Source organism: Podospora bellae-mahoneyi, chromosome 6 (genome assembly GCF_035222275.1).
Source record: "Podospora bellae-mahoneyi strain CBS 112042 chromosome 6, whole genome shotgun sequence".
NCBI classification, from domain to species: domain Eukaryota; kingdom Fungi; phylum Ascomycota; class Sordariomycetes; order Sordariales; family Podosporaceae; genus Podospora; species Podospora bellae-mahoneyi.
The window spans coordinates 3143218-3156419 of record NC_085885.1 but is presented as its reverse complement, the minus strand read 5'-3'; the positions used below and the strand labels follow the sequence as shown (position 1 = coordinate 3156419).

At 52.3% G+C, this 13202-nt stretch overlaps 4 protein-coding genes across 4 annotated transcripts; 2 read left to right on the top strand and 2 right to left on the bottom strand.

Annotated features, from left to right (window-relative positions):
• Positions 1-3171: 3171 nt before the first annotated feature.
• On the top strand, positions 3172-3576 carry QC761_0097420 (uncharacterized protein; the record flags this gene model as incomplete). Its single annotated transcript, XM_062873057.1, has 1 exon — positions 3172-3576. The coding sequence occupies one exon, from the start codon at positions 3172-3174 to the stop codon at positions 3574-3576; it is 405 nt and encodes a 134-aa protein (XP_062729948.1).
• Positions 3577-3875: 299 nt separating this feature from the next.
• QC761_0097410 (uncharacterized protein) lies at positions 3876-8177 on the bottom strand (the record flags this gene model as incomplete). Its single annotated transcript, XM_062873056.1, has 4 exons — positions 3876-5053; positions 5120-5818; positions 6540-7297; positions 7390-8177. 4 exons carry the CDS (start codon positions 8175-8177, stop codon positions 3957-3959), a joined length of 3342 nt encoding a protein of 1113 aa, XP_062729947.1. The 3' UTR covers positions 3876-3956.
• A 492-nt stretch (positions 8178-8669) lies between these two features.
• On the top strand, positions 8670-11755 carry QC761_608250 (uncharacterized protein). The gene is made up of 2 exons (XM_062881247.1): positions 8670-9003; positions 9054-11755. The coding sequence occupies exons 1-2, from the start codon at positions 8829-8831 to the stop codon at positions 11564-11566; spliced, it is 2688 nt and encodes an 895-aa protein (XP_062729946.1). The 5' UTR covers positions 8670-8828; the 3' UTR covers positions 11567-11755.
• QC761_608240 (uncharacterized protein) lies at positions 11692-12731 on the bottom strand (the record flags this gene model as incomplete). Its single annotated transcript, XM_062881246.1, has 2 exons — positions 11692-12497; positions 12551-12731. The coding sequence occupies 2 exons, from the start codon at positions 12729-12731 to the stop codon at positions 11827-11829; spliced, it is 852 nt and encodes a 283-aa protein (XP_062729945.1). The 3' UTR covers positions 11692-11826.
• Positions 12732-13202: the final 471 nt, after the last annotated feature.

Genomic DNA, 13202 nt, shown 5'->3' with positions numbered 1-13202 from the left:
CGCTGCTATCGCCATGTTCTTCATTCTTCGGGCTATCAACAAGAAGCGCGAGCGGTATGTTGCCGAGAACGGTGGGCCAGATGGGGTTGTTGACAAGCATGGAGATGTGGCGCTTACTGAGATGGGGGACAAGAGTCCTTTGTTCAAGTACACTTTGTAGGTAATCACTGGCCTCGACTCAGAGTGTTGGTTAGATAGTGTAGTGTGAGACCATTCCCGCCACAAAATTGAACTTTTTACCAGCTATCGGCGGCTCCCTTGCTCCCTCATATAGCCTTACCAGCTTTCTTATGCCACCATGCTTTATGCCCAGTATAAGGTAGCGAACGCCTATGTAGGTAGGTATCTAGACCAACTGAAAGGGTAGGTACAAAGTTCAAGGTAACTTTTAGAAGATGGTTTGGCGCAGATAAGAGGTGCATAGCACTACTTAGTAGACTTGTATAGACGTACTTATCGGATCAGAAATCCTAAAAGACCTGTATCGTGAACTGAGAACGCTTCCATCAGTCCTTGCGGCCGACCAATGGCCACTTACTAAGCTTATCGACTGCATTGAACTCGCTGACAAAGTACCTAAATCAATGTGGTCATGAACTGTCACCGATATCGGTTCGCAGGGTATGAGGGACAAGCTGCCAAGATTATCATCCAACTTCCTTCCTGTCAATGACAAAAGTGCACTCAGAAAATTAGGTACCTAAGGTATCCTTTCGAAAGCATATCGAAGACTTCCATTCCCTGCACCTTCCACTGATTCTAAGTTTCACAGGGCAAACAACCAACCGGCCACACCACAGCCCCACTGCTATCAATATGCACGCAGTGAGCCAGTCGTTGGAAGTGAAGCAATCAAAGAGATGGAGCTATTCCCTCAAAGAAGTCCTACTGGCCCAGTGGTAAATCGAAGCACTCGGTACTAGCCCGAGGCAGCAGGGTGCACGGACCACTTGCTGAAGTTAAATATGCGTTCAGGATCACTATATTGTACCAAGTCTTTCTTCTTTTCTTCATCATGGACTTCGAGGCCATTGAAGATTATTCGCTAAACTAAACCACTTTTTCACAGATATATCTTTTCCGTCTTCATCAGCATGCCCGAGTACTACTATTTTCAAGCACCCAATTTCGATATTAACCCCGACTCCCCTGCCGCACCTAAACTGGGCAGTATCTTCTCGAAGGCTGGTCTCGATCGTCTCATTGCACCCCTGAATCAAGATGACTACATCTACATCTCTCAAAACACGGTAAACCAAAGCGGACCCTCCCCGTTTTCAGAGACGGTAACCGAGAGACTTGCCGTATCTCTTGGGCTGTCCGGCAAAGCCGTTTTGCTTGGGGAGGGGAACATTCTCTACCGTTGGGCCAGAAAGAAACGTTTTACATACCTTGGTGGATGGGCTGGAGACGGTTGAATTCGAACCTACAGATAAAGAGCAGTTCGTGACCGACGCTGTTGTCGCCTCCCAACAGGTGCAAAGGTTTATGGATAGAAGCTTTGCTTTCCACAACAAAGTCTATATGATTACCGGACTGAAGGTCGTAACGGAGCTCTGTTGGGAGGCCGCCCAGGTAACTGAATATGGACCTTAGGTGGGGATGAGCGTTGATGGCATGGTAGCGGGTATTCCTCTTAAGGGTGGACCGGAAGCCGCGAACTAAAATTTGGCGGGGAAAGGGCTTTTGCGCAAGGCCCTGCGGCAAGCAATAAAACTGTTTTTGCATATCGAGTAGTTGTGGTGTAGAGGACTTAGAATGGGGAGATAAGATATAATTGGAAGAGCGGCGAAAGGTATAGTGTTGATGATGATGATGATGATGAAGAGAACAATGGGTTTGGGTACATGCAGACAAATGATAATAGTGTGGCTGTAGAAGGGCCTGGGTGCCTGCTTGGCGCGTTTCCAGTGACAGGCGAGGAGTGAATGGGGTTTGAATTTTGACCTCGTTTTCTGTCCCGAGGGCAAATAGATGATGCTTGTTATTGGACTGGATCAATGATCTACTGGCTGTCTATTGTTCATGTAACCAAACAATTTCATTTCCTAGGTGTAAAGGGAACTCAAGGTATCAGCAAAGTTACCGCAGTAATGCTCTAATTTCCCCCTGAATCCAACCATCAGTTCTGTCGTCCCGAAACCATTCCCAGTGCCTCACCCACCAATATCCATCCTTCTTATTCGTGTCGGACTTTCTCTCGAACATTCTTTGTAGGCTACCCACTCTATGAAGCCTTCTTCACTCGTCCGAGGTCAGAAAAGCCCTGGCGTAATCTAGGACCAGTACCGCAACCCCAGCTGCGATAGGGACTGCGCAAGAGGTACCACTCTCCACCTTCTCATCTCTTGGCGCTTTCAGTCCTGGTGGCCATGTCGAGCGGACACACTCCCCGAGCACCATGACTCTGTTGCCATCAATTGGGCTGGGAGTGAAACTGGACCGGGTGCCGTAACCATCTCAGGAGTGAACGCAGATGACGTTGCTATCCCTCGCGGGCCAGGCGATTCCATCGGGGCGGTTCCGGCCATCGTTGGAGACAGCAGCAAAGACAACAGCATCCTTGCTTGCTGCGTACTTAATACTGTCGTATATCGACGGAATCTCCTCTCCAAACCCGAAAGAAAGCACGATTAAGTCGACCTCCCACGTGTTCACGGCATATGTAAGTGCGTTCGAAATGTTCAGCTTTGCGTTTTCGGAGTCCGGTTTCTTCTTAAAAACCCTGGCAACAAATATTTCAGCGTAGGGCGCTATTTGTCGTAAGAGGGTAGTGTGTGTTCCATGTCCAACCTCGTCCGTTCAAGCGGGGTTATCGTCGTCTCTTGTTGCTCCGGTGAGGACCTCCACCACCCTGCCGCTGGAGAATCTTTTCCAAGCAAACGCCGCCATTTGTAACTCCTCCACTTTTCAAGAAATCTCAGCTAGATGGTCAACAAAGGAGGTCGTCATCAGGTACGTGTCAGTTACTATCAAAATGCCACCACATCAAATTCTGTTGAATACGATCTTCAATTAAACTTCGTTGCCCCCTTCTCAGCATCCATACCGGCGCTTTGAGGCCTCATCTACTTTTGCCTGCGCCCACAATTCTTTCGCCTTGAACCGCAGCTTCCTACGAAATGATTTCACATTACGACAACAAGTCAGCTCGAGCTTATCAGCGCAGCCATGACGCACTCATCGCTGCTCCTGACAAGCACCACTATCGTACTGGATAACATCCTCGACCACCTCGAGCTACCCGATGCCCAGGCCATTCATCTCACCTGCAAGCCTATGAACGACTACGTCAATTCCTACCTCGGCAACCGAGCCTGTAGAACGTTTACAGCCGTAGGTTTGAAGCACGCCATCGGCCTCATCCGACTCGCCGAAGTGGTCCAGCATACACCTGAAGCTCAAGGCTCCCCTGATAGTAGGGTCTGCCAATACGCCGAACCCTTGCTGGGTGGCGTGCGTGAACTCCGGCACAACTGCGATCACCCATGGTCTGGAAGCCGCTCGGAGATTGATGAGTATCGCCGATATGGCTGGATCGTCTGGATGCCGAACTGGCAACTCTGTTGCGTTTAGCACCCGCTCGACACGGGGATGGCGATTTTGAGGATCATTATCGTCGACTTTTGCATCCCACAGTGGATGATGCCAAGAGCGATGTGTTGAAAACTCAGCTGCCGTGGCTCGTTCGCTAGGTATTCTAGAGGAAGGATAGTTTCCTCCCTGCTGAACCTGAGAGGCTAGATACATAGCGACGTCTTAGGTAGCTTCAGGCGGTGCATAATGGATGAGAAATGCACCAATAGGTGCCGTGCCTGATCTGAAACTGGCACAGGGTCGCAGATAGAGGATAACATTTGTGAAATGTCTGATGTGCTGGTCAGTGGAGTATAGGAACATGCGAATGGTCATTCTTTCTGAGTTGATGTAAAACCTTAGGTCGTCAATTATCAGCTTCAGAGAATCCAAATATTCTTCACTTCCGTCTCGTCGACTAGGACCCTCATATCATCTTTCCCCAGCCCCTGGAAACGGAACGCTCCAATGCGCTTATACTCATTTTCAACGCCCACACCCCCTTCTAGCATCAACCCGGTCCCAGAATTATACGTCACCTTTGGCTTCCTCCATGACACTTCAGATCCAGAAGCCGAATCATCCACCATCACCAACTGCCCTTGCTCGTCCGTTTCATGCGCCGATAGCACGAGCAAATACACCTCCCTCCCCTCCTCCAAGACGACATCCGGGAAAAAGTCAAATCTCTTCACCACTGCCACATCCACCACTGGTACCCGAACCCCTTGTGTCTTTTGATCCCAGCACCCCCTCACCGTCACCCCCCTGACCGCAAGCGTCTTACCAACCAACTCAGGCTGGTGATCCCTCTTCGGCTCCACCCCTCTAGCCACCAACTCCGAACTCCCCTCCACATCACCAAGACACTTCACCTCAAACCTAACCTCCCCCCCGTCATGGTGCCTAACCCGGTACCAAGTCCCCGCCAGCGGAAGCCTCGATTGGAGGGAAATCTCCCCTATAGTCGACGCCCACGACCAACTGGGGTGTATCCCCTGCAACCCAGGCAATCTCGTCTCCTCCCTCAACCTCGGGTTAACCACCCTCCATGCTAACTGAAGATACAAATTCTTGCTCCACAAACCAGCGGCGTACTCCTCCTCTTGGTGGTCGTTCTCATCCCAAGAGCCCTTTTCCCTTAGCCCGTCCCGCACAACCTTTGCGACGCCCCATATGGCTTGGAGGCGGTCGGAGATGTAGTTTGTTAGTTCGCAGCGGGTGTAATTTCTGACAGAATTTATCCAGAAGGTTTCCAGGGAGTCATCTGCTGTTCCGGCTCTGATAAGAGCGGGCTGATTAGCGGGGGTTGATCGCATGAGGAGGAGGCGCTCTCGCCAGTGGCGTTCGGTGGCGGAGATGGTGTCGATTTGTCGGGGGAGACCTTGGGGGAGGGACTCGGAAGCGGAGAGGGTCGCGCAGTCCCAGAGGAGTTGATTGGTGGAGAAGTGGAGGATTCGGGGAGCGAGCATGCGCTCTGAGGAAAGGGGGGTTTAGTCTCGCTGAGATGAATGAGAAGGTATGGACGGGGAAAGGGGCGTACCTTGGAAGACCCAGCCTCTGGTGTAGAGGATTTTGTCGAGTAGCTCGTGGCGCCAGTAATCTTTTGGGAGGATGTACCACTCCCCCGCTATCCCACGCTCACCCTCGATCTTGACAGGTTCATGCAACACCCTCTGTCTGGGGGTCTCTTCGTACGACCTGAAGAGCCCCTGGCTTCCATCCTTGGAGTCAGCGCCGGCAAGGTTGAGGAAGCTATTCCTATACACAAGATGCATCAGCTGCCCCTCTGTCTTGAAATCCCCAGGCGCCTTCTCGCCATCCCCCTGGACGATACAGAGCGAGTCGATCCAGATGTACTTGACCCCGAGGGCCCTGGTCACGGTGATGGCGTCTTGGAAGGTCTTGGTGAGCTTGTCCCAGTTCACGCCAACGGACGGGTCGGTGAGTTGGGCATAGTTGGCCTGGATCAGCTTGATGATTTCGATCCTGCCCCAACAATGTGACAGCGTGGTGTAGCGTTCCTTCATGGAGGGGCTGGTGGTGATGATGTGGATTTTGGATGGGTTGGATACGTCGATCAGGCGAGTCGGGAGCCACGAGGAAGAGGTGGAGGATTGAATGGCTTGGCATCTTTCGTGGGAGGTGGAGCATTCGTGTATCCAGGATTGGATCTGGGGAAGAGATCCAGAGGGGGTTATGTTTGTGGTCTTGGGGAGGGTGGTTGCTGGTGTGATTGTGTCTGTGAACCGGTTAACGAGGAGTCTTGATGGATGATAGTGGGGACATGCCTTTCTGGAGGAGATAGAATGCCACTGAACCCTTAAAATGTCCCGTGGAATGGCTGGTTTCCCCGTGATTTTCCGCCTGCGGGCCCGAAAGATGATTGTCGCTTTGACGGAAGGTTATGAGCATGCACTTTTGGTCTTCTCTTGTAGCCGATAGCCACCTGATAGTCCATCGATATGCGCAGTCCACATCGACATTCTTGCCAAGGTGGGAGCAAACAGTGCATTTCTCCAGTTCTGGGTCCTTATCGACGTCCCTGTAATCCTTTCTGTGAAGTCCCCATCGGCGTGCGGATGCGAAAAATGTCTGTTGGCAAAATTTGCAAAGCATTGCGTCCCGTACCCAAAGATGTGTATGCTCAGTGGAAGAAGTGGGAGCGATGGATGGGGTGGGATGAGACTGTGAAAACGGCTGCCTAAGGTAAGGTATGCTGACAGAAGCTGATTGGCGGCCAGTACCAAAGCGGGGGAAAGGGGGTGGTTGTGGGGGCCAAGAGAGGTGGACTTGTGTCGCCTCTAAGAATCTAGCATGTTCCTGGATTCCCAGTGTAACAAAAGACGTGTATCTCAGTTTCATTTTCTTATCATAGATTTGAAACGGTACGGATATTGCATTTCTTGGAAGCTTGTGAAAGCATCAGGGCACGTCCGTGTTACTCTCTTACTCCTTCTCACATTCCCACTCAGACACAAACTCATTATACCGTTCCTTGACGTAGTTGTAGAAGTCAGGATGAAAGCATCTCACATAGTACCCAGTGCCCATCGTTCCAACTGCCAACAGGCCCCCTGCAGCGCCAATTACCTCGTCAACAACTTCAACGTCTACAGAAACGAGTAAGTCTTCAAATCCATGACTTCCACATCTGTCACTTTCTTCCAGAAGCTTCGTCTTAAGACTCTCAAATTCAACACCGGAAAACTTGGGGTCTTTCTCTGCGTTGCCCACAATTCGAATGGCATGCAACGCCAGCATTGCCCTGGCCCTCACCTCTCTTGGCGACGTCTTGTCCAGTAACCGACTTCGTATCTGCGCATCTATCAACAAGTCAAACATCTCCACGACGCTCTTCGGGAACCTGTCACTTTTGGCCATCGCCGCATCAAGGGTCTCGGCCTGGTGGATTGTCTCGAGCAGAAGCAAGGCCATGCTGGGGTTGCCGTAAGACAGCTGGACCAACTTGACCACAAAGTCAACGGCCTCTCTTGAGGGTTCTTCCGTGGTACTACCGGATATCAAGCGTCTGCCAAGGCAGGATAAGGGAGGGTATTCATCTTGGTGAGATCTGAAGGGAGGTTCGAGCGGCCAGAATCGTCCGTGTTCGAGCTGGAGGTTGTGGATGATCAAGGACTTCATGCTGGGCTCGGGGGCGTTGCTGATTTCGAATGTCACGGGAAATGGGTTGCTGGTGAGTTCTGGGGGAGAATGTGATCTGTGGCAGGGGTTAGTGACGGGGGTATGCGCGAGTGAATGCACATCGATGTGACGGAGCTGAAGGTATCTCACTCATTCCCACAAGCATACCCAGCCTCTTTGCACTTCTGGCAGATCCAGAAGGGCCCTCCAGTGCTATCGTGGTCCAAATTACATTCCCACCACGTTATCAGACCAGGTCGACCTTCATGTTGTTCTTCATCGTGATCGTACTCATTCTCGAGAGAAACGTCGCAAATTGGTTTCAGAGTAGAGAGTTGAAAAGGAGTACGAGAGGTGAGGAGGACTCTGACGCCAATGCCACGAAGTTGCTCCAGTCGTTCTTCCACTTCGAGATATTCTTTCCTGATAGGCCACAGACAGTCGAGGTCGTCCACCACAAGCCAGACGTCTGAGAGTCGGAAGAGCTTGAATCTGATACTGTTGAGAAGTGCTGTACCGTCGATCTGAGTCTGAGGGGAGGGAGGTGGAGAAAGATCGCTGTTGACACCGATCTTGGCATCTATTTGTCTCTCAATCTCCGCCAAGAATTGAACGCCGAATGGAATGGCGTTTTGTTCCTGGTGAACCGCTGCGCTGGCATCACGAACAGTGAGGGGCTTGAGAAATACTGATAAGACAAGAGGCGGCTTTTGATGGTTATGATGGGCTTGATCATTCTGTCGAAGACGGTTTACTGCCAGTGCGGCGAACGAAGTCTTGCCGGATCCTGGGCCACCTACCAGCCTCAGAAGGCGAGAAGGAACGCTCTTGACCCAGCGATCATACTCCAAGCTGTCAAAAATGTAGTCAAAAAACCATGGTGCCGGCGGTCCCAGGCAGTCGGCAGGATTGGACGAGATGATAACCCCGTCAACAACTTGTGAAGGTGAAGACATTCTAATAAGATGATGAGTGTACGGATAGCAAATGGTGTGATGGACCTGTGCGAAAGTGGGGTGGATATCACCAGCATCAAATAGTGTTCTTGGCCATCGAGCGGGGGAGTTGGAAGGAATGGCTTCATGCAGCTTCCTGCGTCTAAAATCTGACACCAGATAGAATAAGAATGCCAAGGTGAGGCTGGCCGTCGCTTTCCAATGAACATATAGCACACACGGTGCACCTGTCCAAATAAGGGATCAAGGTAACATTGGATACGCTAATGCATGGTACCGATCCACTCAGCCCCCAAAGGCTCACGCCTTGGCGCGGTTTCATTGAGCTAGGCAGGAACCTGCTATCTGCAGCAAGAAGGTAACTGGTCAGCGGTACCTGCCAAATAGGTCGGTGGAAATTGGAGGGGTGTTTGGGGGCTAAAAGCTGACTGATCATAAGCGATTGGCTGATTTTTACGACTCCGAGAACCGTATGTTTTCTTTGGAGGTTGCCTTACACTATTTTCGTGTTCGCGGCTCTGCAGGATCCGCCTAGGAGGGACGGGAGGGGAGCAATACGGATGGGATTTAAGCAAAAGGGACGGGCCTCCCTCGTTGCCACGATGTGGGCAGCGACTGTGAAGGACTTTTGTTTGCGTCTGTTACACGACCATGACGTTCGTTCCCAGATTGCTCCTCTGGAGCAGCTTCGTTCTTTCAGGCATTTTGGACTCTGTCAATGCCAGGCCGGGACCGCGTCCGAGTCTACTCAATCGACGTGCGGCAAACGATACGGGCAGACCATGTGGTGCGCTCTTCGATATCATTGAGGAGGACCTCAAGCTACGTGAGGGATTTCCCCAGTTATTTATGTTGACGAAACTGACGCCATCACAGAGTTCTTCCCCGTATTCAACGCCTCTGACGTCTACTCTTGTTTAACCGCCGTCCCCTTCCTCAAAGACGTTGGACTCCGCTTCATCGAGTACTACAACACCACCTTGCAGTTCCAAAGCACTTTGGCCTACCTCGAGTCTCCTCCTGCCGAGTATCAACAACCAGCAGTCGACGTGGTTGCCGAACTTGGGAGAGTCAAGCAGAAGGTCCTCGATGATCAGTACACCAGACAATTGGATTTCGAATACGACATCCACTCCATCGTCCACGCCATCCACGACGACCATGTCAATCTCTACATTGGCATCACCGCCGCTTTCAGCTTTGCAAGCCCTTTCGACTTCGTCTCTGCCTCTCTGGATGGGAAAGCACTACCAAGAATCTACCTGAAGGATGATATTGTGAAAGCACGGAACAACGGCTGGGCGGAAGAGCCGTCTCCAGTGGCAACCATCAATGGTGCTGATGCCACTGAATTCCTTGCCCAGTTCTCCAGCCGGAACGCGTTTGGCTATCTCGAAAGTCATGCCGATTGGAACGACATGTTTGAGCACCCCACCAACGATATCCAGGGCTTCTACGGCACTCTGGGCGGTCAACTCCTGTTCTATCCGGGCAATGGACTTGACGACACTTTTAACGTGAAGCTAGAGGATGGAACCGAATGGAACGACAACTGGCTCGCTCTCCTGAATCAAATCCACAGCCCTGGACCTCTCGAGACTGCTGGGGACTTTTACAACTATTTCGTCCTCGGCTTAGCGCCGCCAGTGGAAGTCATCGAGGACTCATCGGATTCCGGTCTCGTCTTTGACTTTGAAGGAGAGGATGGCTTGAAACTTATCGAGATCAAGATCGATACGGACTGGTTAGAAGAGAGTGACGAGGCATTCCCAAAGCCCGAAGTTGCGCAGCCGTTTCTCACTATTTCTGGCGGTGGAGTAGTCACCGGCTACTTCCAGGATGACGTTGGAATTCTTTCCATCCCGACCTTCGAGCAGTTCCCCGAAGAGGCCAAGAATTTCAGCAACGCAGTCCAGGAGTTCATCACCAAGGCGGAGGACAGGAACGTGAAAAAGATCATCATCGATCTCCAACAGAACCGAGGTGGATCCCCCAACCTTGCCTTCGACACATTCCGTCGTTTCTTCCCCCAGGAGCCTGATTCCCTGCCGTGGACCTGGGCTGGCAGTCGCAGACGAAGCCATCCTCTGGGTGATTTGGTGGGAGATACCATTACCGAGTGGTGGAAAGGGTTGGATCCCGAAGACGATGTGCAACTGTTTGATCAGTGGGACGAGGCAGCCAACGAGTTTGTCGTCGCCACCAAAATCAACCCTCTCACAAACACTACGTATGACAACTGGGCCCAGTACAGTCCCGGATCGGCCAGCTACCGCGAGGATACGTTCTCAAAAGTCGAGAGGCTGAACCTCTCCGACGATCAAGTTCTTTACTCGGCATTCAGCATCGAGACGGTGGAAGACGACCCGTACGGCTATGGCGGCAATCCTGTCACCACCAAGCAGGCGTGGAAGCCCGAAGACATCGTCATTCTCACTGATGGCCTCTGCTCGTCCACCTGCTCCCTCTTTGTTGGGTTCATGACCCAAGCGGGTGTACGTACCATCGTCGCTGGTGGCCGTCCCGAGACGGGTCCGATGCAAGCTGTCTCTGGAAGCCGTGGCACACGCGCTTACTCCAACCATATTCTCGACTGGATATTCCAGTTCACCGGCCAACTCCTCCCGGACAACTCGTCACTCCCAAACATTCCAATCGACTACGAAACAAGAGACACCGGGCTCTGGATTCACCACGCCGGGCTTAACCTGCGCGATGAGATCCTCAAGTCTGACTGGGAGAAGGATCCCAACACCGAGCACGTCCCGAGGCAGTTCCAGTACGAGGCCGCCCACTGTCGCATTTTCTACACTGTCCGCAACATCTACAACATGACACAGCTGTGGAGCGATGTCGCCAAAGCTGCCTGGACAGACCCCAGTCTCTGCGTCGACGACTCGACGGGATACGCCAAATTGGCCAACCAGCCTGCTCCTGTCCCAGCTCCCACCCGGCCCACCGCTCAAGACGCCCAAATAGTCATCAACACCACGACTACCCGAGGCGGCCCCGGCCAAGACCCCGACGGTGTCCCCATCTTCAACGAAGGCGACATCGTAGCCGGCTTCACCGTCCAAAAAGCCGGCCTCGAGCCATGCGGAGCAGGTGACAAGTGCCCAAGCAACTCCATATGTGAGCCTGTCAAGGTCGTCTGCGCCAACGGGGAGAGGCCCAAGGCGACCGAGGCAAAGTACTGCCTCCCTCTGTGCAAGCCGGCAGTGGACACCTGCGCACATTTTGCTAGTGATGTCAAGATTAACGGTGCGTTGAGGTGCGATCTGAGGTATGAGGCTGTGACCAAGAGCAGGAAGCATGATTTTGTAGGGTTGTGTTCGCCGAGGGAGGGGATCAAGCCGCAGAATTTGTGTCCGGGGAGGCCGACGGCTTGAGGGGAGGTGTGAAAGCTTTGAGAGTCCTTTTCATGATTTAAGCGGGAATAATGTATTGTAGCTATGAGAGGGGTTTCGAGTTTAAGGAAGAGAGGTTGTACACTAATAGGGAAACATTGATCGCTCCGGAGAACTAGCTAACAGTCTTTGCATATGTATTATCTATTATATTCGGCCTACAATAAAGGTCTATGAACTATGTCCAAGTCCTGTGCTGTACACGCTTCCCAGAGACTTATCCATGCGGTTTGCAATGTGCATTACATCGCCAGCAAGGCGGCCACCATGGCGCCAACCACGCCGACCACTGGTCTAGTAGATCCTCCAGTAGGGATTGGCTTCTGGGTTGGCACGGGCGCAGTCCCGTTGGAGAAGATGGAAGTAGTCGTCTCAATCACCACCGAAGTCGACTCAGAAGTGGGGGCCGTGGTGATTGTCTCGATGGTTGTCAACCCGGTGCTCGTGTTCGGGATCACTGTATCAGTAACAGTGACAGGTTCACTGGTTGATGATGTCTCGGCGGCCGAGGTCGACGTCTGGGGCACTGGAACAGAGGTTGACGAAGGCGGGATCACAGTCGAGGTAGTTGTCGTCTTCGGCAGCAAGCTGTACCAAGAAGGGGGAACCGCATACTCGGCCTCAGGACAACGGCAAGCCCCGTCAGGCGGCAACTGTCCACCTTGGTTGTAGCCGTAGAAGCAGTTCTGGCTCCGGATCTCACAGTGGTAGCGGGGAACTGTATCGTAGTAGGTCTCGAGATCGGGGAGGGCGCCGTCCTCGCAGTTGCAGATGAAGCAGTAGGTGTTGGAGTTGAAGGGGTTGTCGATGCCGCCGTTGTTGGACACGCAGGCGTTCTCGCCTTCGAAGACGCCTCCTCTTGACTTGCACAGGGCCTCACAGGTGTTGATCTGGCCGGGGCAGACGGTGTTGCCTGTGAGATGTTAGCATCTGATTGAACAAGAATCGGGTAGGGCTGGAACGAACTGAAAGATACACTTCTGCCGGGCTGGGTGCGGCGGGGTGGCGTGAGACACGTCCATCCTTCCTGTCGCAGCGCTCTATCCCACCCAGGAACACTCGTGTCAACACCCGATGTTGCTGAGCACACACCAACCAAACCGAACACGAGGGCCGCGATGCCCGCCGCTGATGAGAACGAGCGCATTTTTGGTAATGAGTGAAGGGGTGATCAAATGAATGACTGGTGATCAAAAGAGTGACGGATGGTCGGAGAGAAAACTTGCATGTCTGACCATACTGGGCGCGCATGTCCTTAAAAACATCTTCAAGGCATGTTGCGTAGGGGCTGTTGCTTGAATGGTTCAAGGCTATTGACGAAAACTCTCCATAATCACACCCTGCTAAAATGAGTACAACGTCGTTGGCTCCACTATCAGGCCGTGTGCGCGGGCCGTGATGACCCTTTAGTTTTACTGGCGAATCATCGTGATAGTTTCAATGTCAAAGATTAAATCCTTGCCGCAAGATTCCACTCTTTTTCGATGACACATGCAAGTCATGCGGGACATTCGCATTGGGAGACGCAGTAGCTTCGCTATGTTACACTGTGCATTTATTTGCCTACAACGGCGGTGGCCAGGTAGGTAGGTAGGTAGACCGCTGCTGTCTTCTTTCC

Bases quoted from the DNA above. Each gene is read 5' to 3' on its own strand.
- QC761_608250 (XM_062881247.1), top strand. From the start codon at position 8,829: ATGACGTTCGTTCCCAGATTGCTCCTCTGGAGCAGCTTCGTTCTTTCA. The intron at 9,004-9,053 runs GTGAGGGATTTC...ACGCCATCACAG, and splicing joins TGAGGAGGACCTCAAGCTAC to AGTTCTTCCCCGTATTCAAC.